The 14,218-nt window shown below is 42.1% G+C and overlaps 1 protein-coding gene across 4 annotated transcripts in view; it reads left to right on the top strand.

Moving 5' to 3' along the window:
- The window catches only part of OGDH (oxoglutarate dehydrogenase), a 106,587-nt gene that overhangs the window by 68,100 nt on the left and 24,269 nt on the right, over window positions 1-14,218 (top strand). For all 4 annotated transcript variants that reach the window (XM_003418576.3, XM_010598274.3, XM_064290261.1 and 1 more), the window contains exons 6-10: window positions 1,194-1,348; window positions 1,863-2,009; window positions 2,810-2,900; window positions 3,424-3,603; window positions 5,410-5,538. In XM_003418576.3, coding sequence (XP_003418624.1) covers window positions 1,194-1,348; window positions 1,863-2,009; window positions 2,810-2,900; window positions 3,424-3,603; window positions 5,410-5,538 — 702 coding nt within the window. The remainder of the gene's footprint in view (window positions 1-1,193; window positions 1,349-1,862; window positions 2,010-2,809; window positions 2,901-3,423; window positions 3,604-5,409; window positions 5,539-14,218) is intronic.

Raw genomic sequence — 14,218 nt, 5'->3', positions numbered from 1 at the left:
GGGCAAATCATTTAACTGATCTGTGCCAACCAATTTTCCCTATCGTTGTGAAAACTAAGTAAGATAGTGAATAGAAACCTGGCATTCTGTAAGTAAATGGTGGCTGCTCTTAAGACATTTGAAAGAATGTTCCTGAGGTCTGTAAAATGTCCCTACTGGCCTTTAGTCTTATTGGTGTTTCACATTCAGGGCCCATTTCCTTCTTCAGTGTTTGTTTTAAGATCCTCATTCTGATACCCCTAAATAGCTGTAGCAGTTGGGGAGGGAAGGTAAGCATTGGCCACTCTGGCTTTCATGTCAAGCCAGGGCCTTAGCAAGGGCCTTGGACTCCAAGGAGGGCCATCAGGGTTTCTAGAGAGTGCTGGTTCCTGGGCATACATCTTTCTTTTGATGATGGAATCTTTCCCTTTTCTTCCTATTCTTTTCCTCTCTCAATTTTCTTTCCCATGAACCCTGACTCTCCCTTGGTCTCCTGCCCTGTTCGGAGCTCGACTAGCATGCTGACCACCTTTCCTGAGGTTTTGGCACAGTGTTAGGTACACAGTGGTGTGGGAGGCCTGGTGTATTCAGGACCTGTCTTTTGTAATGTGTCCAGTTATGCTTCTTTAGGACCCTATAGTTCCTAAGAGGAGTTATTACAAAGTAGAGCTTAAAATTTTTAAAACCTGCAAACCCTAGTTAAAATGATCATTTAGCTGTGTTCTCCACCAGCATGGTGTGGGCCTTTGTTTCTCATGGGTTCTGGGCACAAGCCTGACCTTAAGGTCAGGGAAACCACTTTGCTAGGGATATCATGCCTTTCTCGGGAAACTACCCAGATCCCAAAGCTGATGCCGTGTGCTCTCCCTGCCGAGAGTAAAGGAGTGGAGTCGGGGAAGTTGTTCTTTGGCTTGGCCCATGAAGGAGGCGTAGAAGTCCTTGCTGTCCGTTATTGTCATCCTGGATCTGTGTACATGTAACCTGGTCGCCGAAGAAAGCATATCATGGCCAAGTTTGGAGTGAGAGAAGGTGTCTGGGCCTGGTGCTGACACCACTTTGCTCCTTTGGGTTACACCTGGGTCTTGGTGTATCTTAAAAGGAAACCACTTGACTGTTCCTCTCCTCCCTTCTAGCTAAATGGGTAGTCAACGTTTTTTGCATTCAGCCAGGTCTAACTAAAAATCCTCTTCACCGCATATGTCTTTGTGAAATAGATGGCCTATTGTCAGCATATTGGAGTGGAGTTTATGTTTATCAATGACCTGGAGCAGTGCCAGTGGATCAGGCAGAAGTTTGAGACTCCTGGAATCATGCAGTTCACGAACGAGGAGAAACGAACTCTGCTGGCCAGGCTCGTGCGGTCCACCAGGTATCTGACCTGTGGGAGGCTGCACCTTGGACCTGGATTTCCAAAACATGAGCCTTCCAGGAAAGACATAGTCCCGGATGTGTGAACACTTAAGCCCTGCAGCGTGGCCTGTCATTCCACGGTGTGGCCTTAGTAGCCTCCCTTTTGGGAGGATGAACCTGGGATGTGGCACACAGTCTCACCTGTGAAAGGAGAGCCCCTCTGCCTGACCTTTTTATACTTTTGTCGTTTGGAAGTCACTGGGTGGTGCAAATGATTAATATGCTCACCTGCTAACCAAAAGGTTGGAGGTTCAAGTCCACCTAGAGGCACTTCAGAAGAAAGACCTGACAACCTACTTCTTAAAAGTCAGCCATTAAAAACCCTATGGAGCACTGTTCTACTCTGACACACATGGGGTCACTATGAGTTGACTCAACAGCAGTTGGACTGGATTTTGTTGTTTCGGAAAGTCTGACTTTGGGATTTGGTCCCTATAAAATTGCCTTCTTGATTCCTTGGGCTCTCCTTCCAGGTTTGAGGAGTTCCTTCAGAGGAAGTGGTCCTCTGAGAAGCGCTTTGGTTTGGAAGGCTGTGAGGTGTTGATTCCTGCCCTGAAGACTATCATTGACAAGTCGAGTGAGAATGGAGTTGATTATGTGATTATGGGCATGCCACACAGGTAACTGTCAGGGACGGTTCTGCAGCAGCTGGGGCCCTCTTGCCTGACCCCTTCCCCTGTCAGTCTGTTTCTCTCACCATTGCCTATTGGGCACAGAAAGCAACTTGGTTTCCTGCCCCATCCCTGTGTAACCTTGCATGCATTTAAGTTACTGGGTCATAAGTAGCCCTTCTGGTTTAAAGCTCAGTCAGTGTGCCTGAAGGAGGACTCCCATTCTGGTATAAGGGTGTCTTATTCTCCAGGAGTTCTTGCATTGTCTCTAATTCAGGATAACCATTATCCCTGTTTCGAGTAGCTTTTTCTCAGTTTGGAGAGTCACTGTCATATCCAAGGGCACGTGTTTTAGACACGTCATCCTGGCCTTGGGTTATATTTTTATAAAAAGTGAACCAAAAATACCTTTGTCAGGGACCACAGCAGAAGGGAGATCGCTAACCTGTGGGAATGTCGCTCTCCTTGACAATAGCCCAGAAGTCAAGAAAAGCATGCATGAGTGAGGCCAGACCACGCAGCACATGCCGGTGGGCGGCCCTGTGGTTCTGTGCAGCTGCCCCTCTGCCCGCCCCGCTGTGCAAACTTCATCTAGGTACCTGGGAGTGTGAGCCCGGTGTCTGCTACCAGCCCTGGGTCTCAGTTCTCCTTAGATTGCACACTGCAAAGGTGCTGTGCACAGCAGGTGAGGGGAGCAGAGGTAGGAAGGCTGGAGGCTGGCTGGCTGTGAGCTCTGAATGGGGATGGGTTCACGGGGGGCTGGCCCCAGCGAGCCTCAGGCAAGCACTCACCTGCCCCATGTGCCACAGAGGGCGGCTGAACGTGCTTGCAAACGTCATCAGGAAGGAGCTAGAGCAGATCTTCTGTCAGTTTGATTCAAAGCTGGAGGCGGCTGATGAGGTGAGTCACCTGTGTTTCTCTGGAGACAATTCCAGCAGAGCTTTAACCCTGATCATTGTTTTCCTGCCTGGCACAGATTGTCTGGGCTTGAGTGTATGAATATTCCGTGCCTAGACGAAACCTCCCTGGCTCCATCTGTTTCTTGGGAAAAGACTGTTAGGGCTGGGATCCTCCATACCATTTTAGTTTCCCCTCCTGTTTAAGAGAATCTGGGAATCAAAGAAAGTGGCCAGTGGCTGACCACTTCAGGACCTGTATTGTGATGGGGGGACGGGGCGTTCATAGTAATACCCTGCTGGGAGGCAAGTAGATACCTATCTGCTTAGAGACCTTTTCCCTGTGCCCTGGTCAGAATTGTCCTGGAGAGGAGGCTTTCCCATTCTTTCAAGGAATAGGGGGTTCTGAGAATAGAAGTAAAATACAAAGGATCTGTGTGAAGAAATACACTCATAGCTCTTGCCTTTAGGGACAATGTGACTTTTCCTTCCTTTCCAGTGTAAAGATGCACTGTTTGTACTTTCAGGGCTCTGGAGATGTGAAGTATCACTTGGGCATGTATCATCGGAGGATTAACCGCGTGACAGACAGGAATATCACTCTGTCCCTGGTGGCCAACCCTTCCCACCTCGAGGCTGCCGACCCTGTGGTGATGGGCAAGACCAAAGCTGAGCAGTTTTACTGTGGGGACACTGAAGGGAAAAAGGTGAGGGCCACTGGGCAAGGCCCATGAGGACACAGCCTCTGAGTGAAGCAGTTCCTCCCAGCCTCCTAAACAGGATGGAGTCTCCACTTGCTGGCAGTGTTGTGAAGCCCCTTGACATGTCTTAGGCTTCACATCTCTGGGATTTAAAGAAGTATCCTAACCCAGCTTTACAAGAATAGCAAACAGCAAATTAGTCCCACTTATAAATATGCCATCTACCAAAGTCATAGCCACTAAAAATAGGGAGTTTTAATCACGTCTGTGGAAAAACTGGTCTTACACAAATACTACTAATGGATAAAACCAAAAACTCAAACCTGTTGCCATCTAGTCAATTCCAATTCATAGTGACCCTATGGGACAGAGTAGAACTGCCCCGTAAAATTTCCGAGAAGCGCCTGGTAGAGTGGAACTGCTGACCTTTTTTTAGCAGCCATAGCACTTAACCACTAAGCCACTGGGGTTTCCACTAATGAATAAAGAAGCATTTTTATTGAAAAGGAGGAGAAAATCTTAGTAAGGAGAATTGTAAGCAAGCTTGAAGGAGAAATGTCCCGCTGACAAATGTGTGAGAAGAAAGTCTCGTTATCAGGGAAATAAGTTCGTGACACAGTTTAGAAATGCAGAAAAATGGACTCGAAGCTCTGGCTGTGCCTGATTCTGGTATTTACCATGTGTGACAGTGGCCAGGCCACACTGTCTCTCCTGGCAAAATGAGACTGACTCTTCAAAACCCTGCAGTTCTTTTTCAGGATTTACACATTAATTGAATGCTGATTTTCCAGCCAGTTTGTGTCCAGATATCCTCAATTGATTGTAACCATTTCCTCTTATTTAATCTCAAGATGACAAATATCCCAATGTATCATTCTTATTAACGATGACCTAAAACCAAGCAATCAAAAAATCACGTATTTGCTAAGTGTGTACCGTGTGCACCTGGGGAAAATAAGAAATAGGCTGCATTGACCTTGCTCTCAAGGATGTAGAAATAAGATAATATGTAAAGAAGCTAATAGAACATACAACAATGTGATATAAAACTGCTAAGTTAACTGGTAAAGAACTTCAGAAGAGGAATATATATATAGAGATTCAGGCTGGAGTTATAAAGGAGGAGAATTAAAAGGCCATCAACTCCCTTTTCAAAGATGATAGTTATCATACTCAATGAGAAAAGAGGTAGAAATGGTAGGATTTAGGTAGGAGAGAAAGAAAGGACATTCTGTGGAGTTGAAAGATAGGAGCAAGGACGGAGAGGGGAGAGTGGGGAAGAGCAGGAAGAGGCCAGCTCCTCTGGGGAGAAGAGTAAGGCTGGTTCCAGACAGAGGTCAGGCTTTTCATTAGCGGTGGAACCAAGTATTAGCGTACCTGGTTCTGTAACTAAAAATGAATCTACTATTATGCTTCAAGAATTGGAGGACAGAAACTGCTCTCAGGAGCAAATGGAGCCCAGACTAGAAGGGTGGCATTAAGAGAGGAAGGAAAGCATGCATTTTAGTGATGTCTTTTGCAAAGAACGTGGCAACCATACAAGGGATAGGGACCTCCTGCCTGCAGTGTGCTTTCAGACAGTTCAAAAAAAAGATGCATGACAGTGGAGGTGTACAGACAGGAAGTAAATACAGTAGCATGTGAACAATTGAGGAAGATAGGTGAAGGGCATACTGGCATTTTTTGTACCCTTTTGTAACTTTTTTCTATGTTTGAAATTATTTCAGAACTTTTAGAACACAGGTTTTGAATTTATTTCCACTATCTTTGTGGGATTTGGTGGTGAGGAGGGTCTTATCTGTGTGTCTTCAGGTCATGTCCATCCTTCTGCATGGAGATGCTGCGTTTGCTGGTCAGGGCATTGTGTACGAGACCTTCCACCTGAGTGACCTGCCGTCCTATACGACGCACGGCACTGTGCATGTGGTTGTCAATAACCAGGTAAGATTGAAGGCTCCCGTATTTGGCCCTGGTGTGGCTGTCTCTGCAGTGCTGAGAGCGAAGGGAATATTCTTGGCTTTTCCCATGGCATCTGAATTTCTGATCACATGTTCTCCTGATGGATCTGTAGTCACATCAGTCTTACTTAGAACTGATATCTCTTCATTATATAGAACATTTATTGTTTTTTTTCTGATTATGAAAATATAAAAAATTTACAGAACACAGGAAAAAAACTTTTGAGTGGAGAGATTTTCATTACATTATTTAAGATAGTATCGTTTGAGAATATTTTCTTCCAGACCTTTCTGTAGTGAACCCGCATGCACACAGATGGCTTTTTCTTTCTTTTTATTGTGGTGAAAATGTACATATAAAAACATTCACCAGCACTTCTTTTTTCATCTTTTTTAAAGGAAACTGGGGTGATACATACATGGTTTTATATCCATTTCTTTTTATTTATCGCATTATTTTCTCATGTCATTTCGTACTCTGTTAAAATATTAATTTTTATTAACTTTAATGGAAATGTCCATTATTGTTTTATAAAATAGACATTGCCTTAGTTTTAGACTTTAGGATTCTCATTTTTTATTGTTTTAAGTAATGCTGTGATGAGCATTCTTGTAAATAAATATTTCTGTACATATGTAACCCTAAGTGCCCTCTGTTGGTGTGTCTGAGGGGCATCTCACCAATTTTTTGAGCTCCCACCTAACAAATATGTGAGTGCCTTTCATGGGCAGGCATAGCACAGGCACTGGCAGAAGCAGGTGCCATTGTGGCGCAGTCGCTTGACTGTGTGGTGCCGTCGCTCGCGTGTGTGGTGCCATGGAGGAGTGGACAAAACTCTGGGGACGGGCTGACTGGGTGTCCAGTTAGTCAGCAAAGGCTTCTCTGAGGATTTGACATTTAAGTGGCGACCTACAGGTCAAGTAGGCAAACACTGGGAACCAGTGGGGCGGGGCAGGAAAGAGCTTTCTGTGTCCAAGGTAGTGAAGGCAGGCTGATAGAGCTGATGCACAATTAATGCGCTGAAGAGCTGCCAGCCACCAGCTCCTGCCCAGCCCCACTAAGGGAAAAGGACTTTATTCCAAATGCATTGGAAGCCATTGGAGGAACTGAAGTAAGAAGTGGCAAGTTATTTTGTTATGTAAAGATGATTTGTTATTACACGCAGAATAGATTAGAGGGAGACGGAGAAACAGTTGCTCTTGTCCTAGCAAGAAGTAAAGAGGAAGAAGGGAAAATTAAAAAAAAAAAAAAAAAAAAAAGTGGTGTTGACTGTAAACACTAAAGAGCTCAAAGTTTAGAAGGTCAGGTACAAAAAGAAGGGAAGAACATTATCAAGTATGAACATAATACAATATGATAAAAGTATTAAGTGCCTCTATGGCCAGACACTGAACAAGGCACTTACTATACATCAACTTTAATCCTTAGTTGTTAACCATGCAGTGGGTGGTAATATTCCCGTTTTACCTAACAAAAAAATTGAGGAGCAGAGGGCTTAAATAGCTGCTTGAGGTAAATAGCAGAGCCAGTATTTTATCTGCTTTTCTTCAGAGAATGGTATCAGGAAGACTTCTGGGAAAATGCTAAGGAAAGAGAGGCCTTTTTAAAAAGCCACTGAACTGTGTTTTAAGCAAAGAGATGACCAAGGACAGGATGGCCTCACTGCTTGTGTATAAGATACTGAAATATTGACGGGAGAATGGTCATCAGTCTGAAAAAAGTACAACAAAGATGATTAGAAGGATTGGAAGCCCAACAGAGGAGAATAATTTTTTTCATTCACAAAAGAAAAAAGATTCCATGAGTAAAATTGCTAGACTCAGTTGAATTACGTCATAGGAGATTTAAAAAAGATGATTTACTCTGATGGCAGAACCTATTTTAATAATCTCTTATGAATCCTGGCAAATAGGAGAGGTGCCAAAGACATTTTAATTCTGTTTTAAGGAACAAAAAGGGTGGGTCCTAGAAACTGTAGGCCAGAGAATGTAAATCAGTCCCTGGAAAAAGACTTGAATAGATAATCAGCCAGGAGGAGGGAGTGTCCCAGGTAATGAGGCCCTTAGTCAAGTCCTTCATTTTATCTCTTTGGCTATAGTGGAGAAATGTGATATAGATAGTAGTGTAGTTATATGGCTTCTTATCTGATTTCAGCACTGGAAAACATCACTTAATAGATGGGTGTCAGCAGCGTGCACGTTCTCCCTATAGCCCTGTGGGTTCAGTACTTCTGTCAGTAACAGGAGGAAGCTACATTTGGTAGATGACCCAAAGCTTAGGGGAAGAGCTGAGCTATTGCAGTTCAGAATCAGAAGTCAAAACTCCGTTCAGATGGTTCAAGCACAACCAACAAGATAAATTTAGAAACAAGTTCTAGAGTCAGGCATTTTAGAAAATTGTTTTTTTACATTCTTTTTTTTTTCAGTTGTTACGATATACATAGAGTAAAATCCGCCCATTTTAGTGTATAGTTCTCTGAATTTTGATGAACACAGTCATGTAACCACCACTACAATGAAGACAGAAAAGTTTACTTCAAAAAATATTCCTTCATACCCCTTTGAAGTCAGCTCTGTTCCTAATTCTCCTTCTATCAGCCTCTGGCAACCACTGACCAGGGTTCTGTCCCTGTAATTCTGCCTTTTCCAGAATGTCTAGTAGATGCAGATGTGGAGTCTGTAGATTTTTGAGTGTGGGTTCTTTTTTTTTTTTTTTTAAATATTTTACTGTGTTTTCAGTAAAGGTTTACACAGCAGCTTAGGTTCCATTCAACAACCTGAGTCTGGTTGCTTTTACTCAGCATAATGCATGAGAGTCGTCCATGCTGTCATGTGTACCCATGGTTTGTTACTTCTGATTACTGAGTAATACTCAGTTGGATGGATATACCACAGTTGGTTTATCCATGTTCCTGATGAAGGACACTTGGATTGATGTGGCACGACTCAAAAAGAGCAGAAACAGCTGCAAACATCCGTTAATAATCAGAACATGGAATGTACAAAGAATGAATCCAGGAAAATTGGAAGTCATCAGAAATGAAATGGAATGCATAAAGATCGATACCCTAGGCATTAGTAAGCTGAAATGGACTGGTATTTGCCATTTTGAATCAGATAATCATATGGTCTACTATACTGGGAATGGCAAATTGAAGAGGAATGGCATTGCATTCATCGTCAAAAAGAACATTTTAAGATCTATCCTGAAGTACATCGCTGTCAGTGATAGGATAATACTCATTCACCTACAAGGAAGACCAGTTAATATGACTATTATTCAAATTTATACATCAACTACTAAAGCCAAAGATGAAGAAATTGAAGATTTTTACCAACCACTGCAGTTCAAAATTGATTTTTTTTTAAATTGTGCTTTAGATGAAAAGTTAACAGCAAATCAGTTTTTCACTAAACAAGTAATATGCATAGTGTTCTGTGACATTGGTTGCCAACCCCTTGATGTGTCAACACACTCTCCTTCTCAACCGTGGGTTCCCCATTTCCATTTGCCCAGCTTTCCTGTCCCCTGCTGCCTTCTTGTCCTTGCCCCTGGACTGGTGTGCCTGTTTAGTCCCGTATACGTGGTTGAGCTACATGTGTTATTGTTTGTTTTATAGGCCTGTCTGATCTTTGGCTGAAGGGTCAACCTCAGGAGTGACTTTAGTATTGAGTTAAAAGGGTGTCCGGGGGCTATACTCTCGAGGTTTCTCCAGTCTCTGTCAGACCAGTAAATTTGCTCTTTTTTTTTTATGAGTTAGAATATTGCTCTACATTTTTCTCCAGATCTTTCTGAAACCTTCAATTGTGATCCCTGTCAGAGCAGTCAGTGTTTGTAGCCAGGCACCACCTAGTTGTGCTGGACTCAGTCTGGTTGAGGCTGTGGTAGTTGTAGTCCATTAGTCCTTTGGACTAATCTTTCCCTTGTATCTTTAGTTTTCTTCATTCTTGCTCCAGAAGGGGTAGGACCAGTAGACGTATCTTAAATGGCCGCTTACAAGTTTTTAAGACCCCAGACACTACTCACCAGAGTAAGCTATAGAACATTTTCTTTTTAAGGTATGTTACGCTAATTGAGCTAGACGCCCTCAAGACCATGGTCCCCAGCCTTGAGCCCAATAATTCGGTTCCTCGGGGAGCTTATTTTTGTCTGTGAAGCTTCTGTGACTTTGCCTTGGTCAAGTTGCGCTGATTTCTCCATTATTGTATACTGTCTTACCCTTCACCGAAGTTCCTGGTTATCTATTGTCCAGTTAGTGTTTTTTTCCTCCCCACTCCTCCCTTGTAACCATCAAAGATTATTTCTGTTTGTAAACTTTTCATGAGTTTTTATAATAGTAGTCCCATACAGTATCTGTCCTTTCGTGATTCACTTATTTCACTCAGCATAACGCCCTCCAGATTCATCCATGTTGTTAGATACAGGTTCCTGATTGTTCTTTAGTAATCCATTGTGTGCATGTACCATAGTTTGAGATCCATTCATCTTTTTTTTTTTAAAATTCTTACTGTGCTTTAAGTGAAAGTTTACAAATCAAGTCAGTCTCTCACACAAAAACCCATATACACCTTGCTACATACTCCCAATTACTCTCTCTCTCTCCACTCTCTCTTTTTGTGTCCATTTCGCCAGCTTCTAACCCCCTCCACCCTCTCATCTCCCCTCCAGGAAGGAGATGCCAACATAGTCTCAAGTGTCCACATGATCCAAGAAGCTCACCCCTCACCAGCATCCCTCTCCAACCCATTCTCCAGTCCAATCCATGTCCGAAGAGTTGGCTTCGGGAATGGTTCCTGTCCTGGGCCAACAGAGGTCTGGGACCCATGACCACTGGGTTCCTTCTAGTCTCAGTCAGACCATTAAGTCTGGTCTTATAGGAATTTGGAGTCTGCATCCCACTGCTCTCCTGTTCCCTCAGGAGTTCTCTATTGTGTTCCCTATCAGGGGAGTCATTAGTTGTAGCTGGGCACCATCTAGTTCTTCTGGTCTCAAGATGATGTAGTCTCTGGTTCATGTGGCCCTTTCTGTCTCTTGGTGTTCTTCTCCTTTGATCCAGGTGGGTTGAGACTCATTGATGCATCTTAGATGGCTGCTTGCTAGCATTTAAGGCCCCAGACACCACTCTTCAAAGTGGGATGCAGAATGTTTTCTTAATAGATTTTATTATGCCAGTTGACTTAGATGTCCCCTGAAACCATGGTCCCCAGACCCCTGTCCCTGCTACGCTGGCCTTGAAAGCATTCAGTTTATTCAGGAAAAGTCTTCGCTTTTGGTTTAGTCCAATTGTGCTGACCTCCCCTTCACCTAATGTAGTTCTTATCTACTATCTAATTAGTGAATGCCTCTCTCCCACCCTGCCTTCCTCCCCCTTCTCATAACCACGAAAGAATGTTTTCTTCTCAGTTTAAACTATTTCTCAAGTTCTTATAATAGTGGTCTTATACAATATTTGTCCTTTTGCAACTGACTAATTTCACTCAACATAATGCCTTCCAGGTTCCTCCATGTTATGAAATGTTTCACAGATTCCTCACTGTTCTTTATTGATGCGTGGTATTCCATTGTGTGAATGTACCATAATTTATTTATCCATTCGTCCGTTGATGGGCACCTTGGTTGCTTTCATGTTTTTGCTGTTGTAAACAGTGCTGCAGTAAACATGGGTGTGCATATATCTGTTCGTGTAAAGGCTCTTATTTCTCTAGGATATATTCCAAGGAGCAGAATTACTGGATCGTATGGTAGTTCTATTTCTAGCTTTTTAAGGAAGCGCCAAATCGATTTCCAAAGTGGTTGTACCATTTGACATTCCCACCGGTAGTGTATAGGTGTTCAGATCTCTCCACAGCCTCTCCAACATTGATTATTTTGTGTTTTTTGGATTAATGCCAGCCTTGTTGGAGTGAGGTGAAATCTCATTGTAGTTTTGATCTGCATTTCTCTAATAGCTAATGATCGTGAACATTTTCTCATATATCTGTTAGCTACCTGAACGTCTTCTTTAGTGAAGTGTCTGTTCATATCTTTTGCCCCTTTTTTAATTGGGTTATTTGTCTTTTTGTAGTTGAGTTTTTGCAGTATTATGTAGATTTTAGAGATCAGGTGCTGAACAGAAATGTCATAGCTAAAAACTTTTTCCAGTCTGTAGGTAGTCTTCTTACTCTTTTGGTGAAGTCTTTGGGTGAGCTAGGTGTTTGATTTTTAGGAGCTCCCAGTTATCTAGTTTTTCTTCTGTATTCTTTATACTGTTTTGTATACCGTTTATGCCGTGTATTAGGGTTCCTAACGTTGTCCCTATTTTTTCTTCCATGATCGTTATCATTTTAGATTTTATATTTAGGTCTTTGATCCATTTTGAATTAGTTTTTGTGCATGGAGTGAAGTATGAGTCTTGTTTCATTTTTTTGCAGATGGTTATCCAGTTATGCCAGCATCATTTGTTAAAAAGACTGTCTTTTCCCCATTTAACTTGTTTTAGTGCCTTCATCAAATATCAGCTGCTCATAAGTGGATGGATTTATGTCTGGATTCTCAATTCTGTTCCATTGGCCCATGTATCTGTTGTTGTACCAGTACCAGGCTGTTTTGACTACTGTGGCGGTATAATAGGTTCTAAAATCAGGTAAAGTAAGGCCTCCCACTTTGTTCTTCTTTTTCAGTAATGCCTTATTTATCTGGGGCCTCTTTCCCTTGCATATGAAATTGATGATTTGTTTCTCCATCTCATTAGAGAATGTCCTTGGGATTTGGATTGGAATTGCATTAAATGTATAGATCACTGTTAGTAGAATAGACATTTTTATAATGTTACGTCTTCCTATCCATGAGCAAGGTATGTTCTTCCACTTGTATAAGTCTCTCTTCGTTTCTTGCAGAAGTGCACTGTAGTTTTCTTTGTATAAGTCTTTTACATCTCTGGTAAGATTTATTCCTAAGTATTTTATCTTCTTGGGGGCTACTGTAAATGGCATTGATTTAGTGATTTCCTCTTCGATGTTCTTTTTGTTGGTGTAGAGGAATGCAACTGATTTTTTTATGTTTATCTTGTATTCCAATACTCTGCTGAACTCTTCTATTAGTTTCAGTAATTTTCTGGAGGATTCTTTAGGGTTTTCTGTGTATAAGATCATGTCGTCTGCAAGTAGAGGTACTTTGACTTCTTCCTTGTCAGTCTGGATGCCCTTTATTTCTTTATCTAGCCTAATTGCTCTGGCTGGGACTTCCAGCGCAATGTTGAATAAGAGTGATGATAAAGGGCATCCTTGTCTGGTTCCCTATCTCAGTGGGATGTTTTCAGGCTTTCTCCATTTACGGTGATGTTGGCTGTTACCTTTGTATAAATGCCCTTCATTATGTTGAGAAATTTTCCCTCGATTCCTATTTTGCTGAGAGTTCTTATCACGAATGAGTGTTGAACTTTGTCAAATGCCTTTTCTACATCAATTGATAAAATCGTGTGATTCTTGTCTTTTGTTTTATTCATGTGGTGGATTACATTAATTGTTTTTCTAATGTTGAACCATCCCTGCATACCTGGTATGAATCCCACCTGGTGATGGTGAATTATTTTTTTGATATGTTGTTGAATTCTATTGGCTAGAATTTTGTTGAGGATTTTTGCATCTACATTCCTGAGGGATATAGGTCTATAATTTTCTTCTCTTGTGGTGTCTTTACTTGGTTTTGGTATCAGGGATATGGTGGCTTCCTAGAATGAGTTTGGTAGTATTCCGCCCTTTTCTATGCTCTGAAATACCTTTAATAGTAGTGGTGTTAACTCTTCTCTGAAAGTTTGGTAGAACTCTGCAGTGAAGCTATCTAGATCAGGGTTTTTTTTTGTTGGGAGTTTTTTGATTACCTTTTCAATGTCCTCTTTTGTTATGGGTCTATTTAGTTGTTCTACCTCAGTGTGTGTTAGTTTACGTAGGTAGTGTGTTTCTAGGAATTCATCCATTTTTTCTAGGTTTTCAAATTTGTTTGAGCATAGTTTTTCATAGTAATCTGTTATGATTCTTTTAATTTCATCTGGGTCCGTTGTAATATCGCCCCTCACATTTCTTATTCGGGTTATTTGCTTCCTCTCCTGTTTTTCTTTTGTCAGTTTGGCCAGTGGTTTATCAACTCTGTTGATTTTTTTCAAAAAACCAGCTTTTGGTCTGGTTAATTCTTTCATTTGTTTTTCTGTTTTCTATTTCATTTAGTTCCGCTCTAAGTTTTTTTTTAATAGTTTTTATTGAGCTTTAAGTGAATGTTTACAAATCAAGTCAGTCTGTCACATATAAGCTTATGTACACATTACTCCATACTCCCACTTACTCTCGCCCTAATGAGTCAGCTCTTCCAGTCTCTCCTTTCATGACAATTTTGTCAGTTTCTAACCCTCTCTACCCTCCCATCTCCCCTCCAGACAGGAGATGCCAACACAGTCTCAAGTGTCCACCTGATACAAGTAGCTCACTCTTCATCAGCATCTCTCTCCTACCCATTGCCCAGTCCTTTCCATGTCTGATGAGTTGTCTTTGGGAACGGTTCCTGTCCTGGGCCAACAGAAGGTTTGGGGACCATGACCGCCGGGATTCCTCTAGTCTCAGTCCAACCATTAAGTCTGGTCTTTTTATGAGAATTTGGGGTCTGCATCCCACTGATCTCCTGCTCCCTCAGG

This window comes from Loxodonta africana, chromosome 8, assembly GCF_030014295.1.
Source record: "Loxodonta africana isolate mLoxAfr1 chromosome 8, mLoxAfr1.hap2, whole genome shotgun sequence".
In the NCBI taxonomy this organism is placed as follows: Eukaryota; Metazoa; Chordata; class Mammalia; order Proboscidea; family Elephantidae; genus Loxodonta; species Loxodonta africana.
Note: the sequence above shows the minus strand (reverse complement) of the source record. Positions and strands in the feature narration are given on the sequence as shown.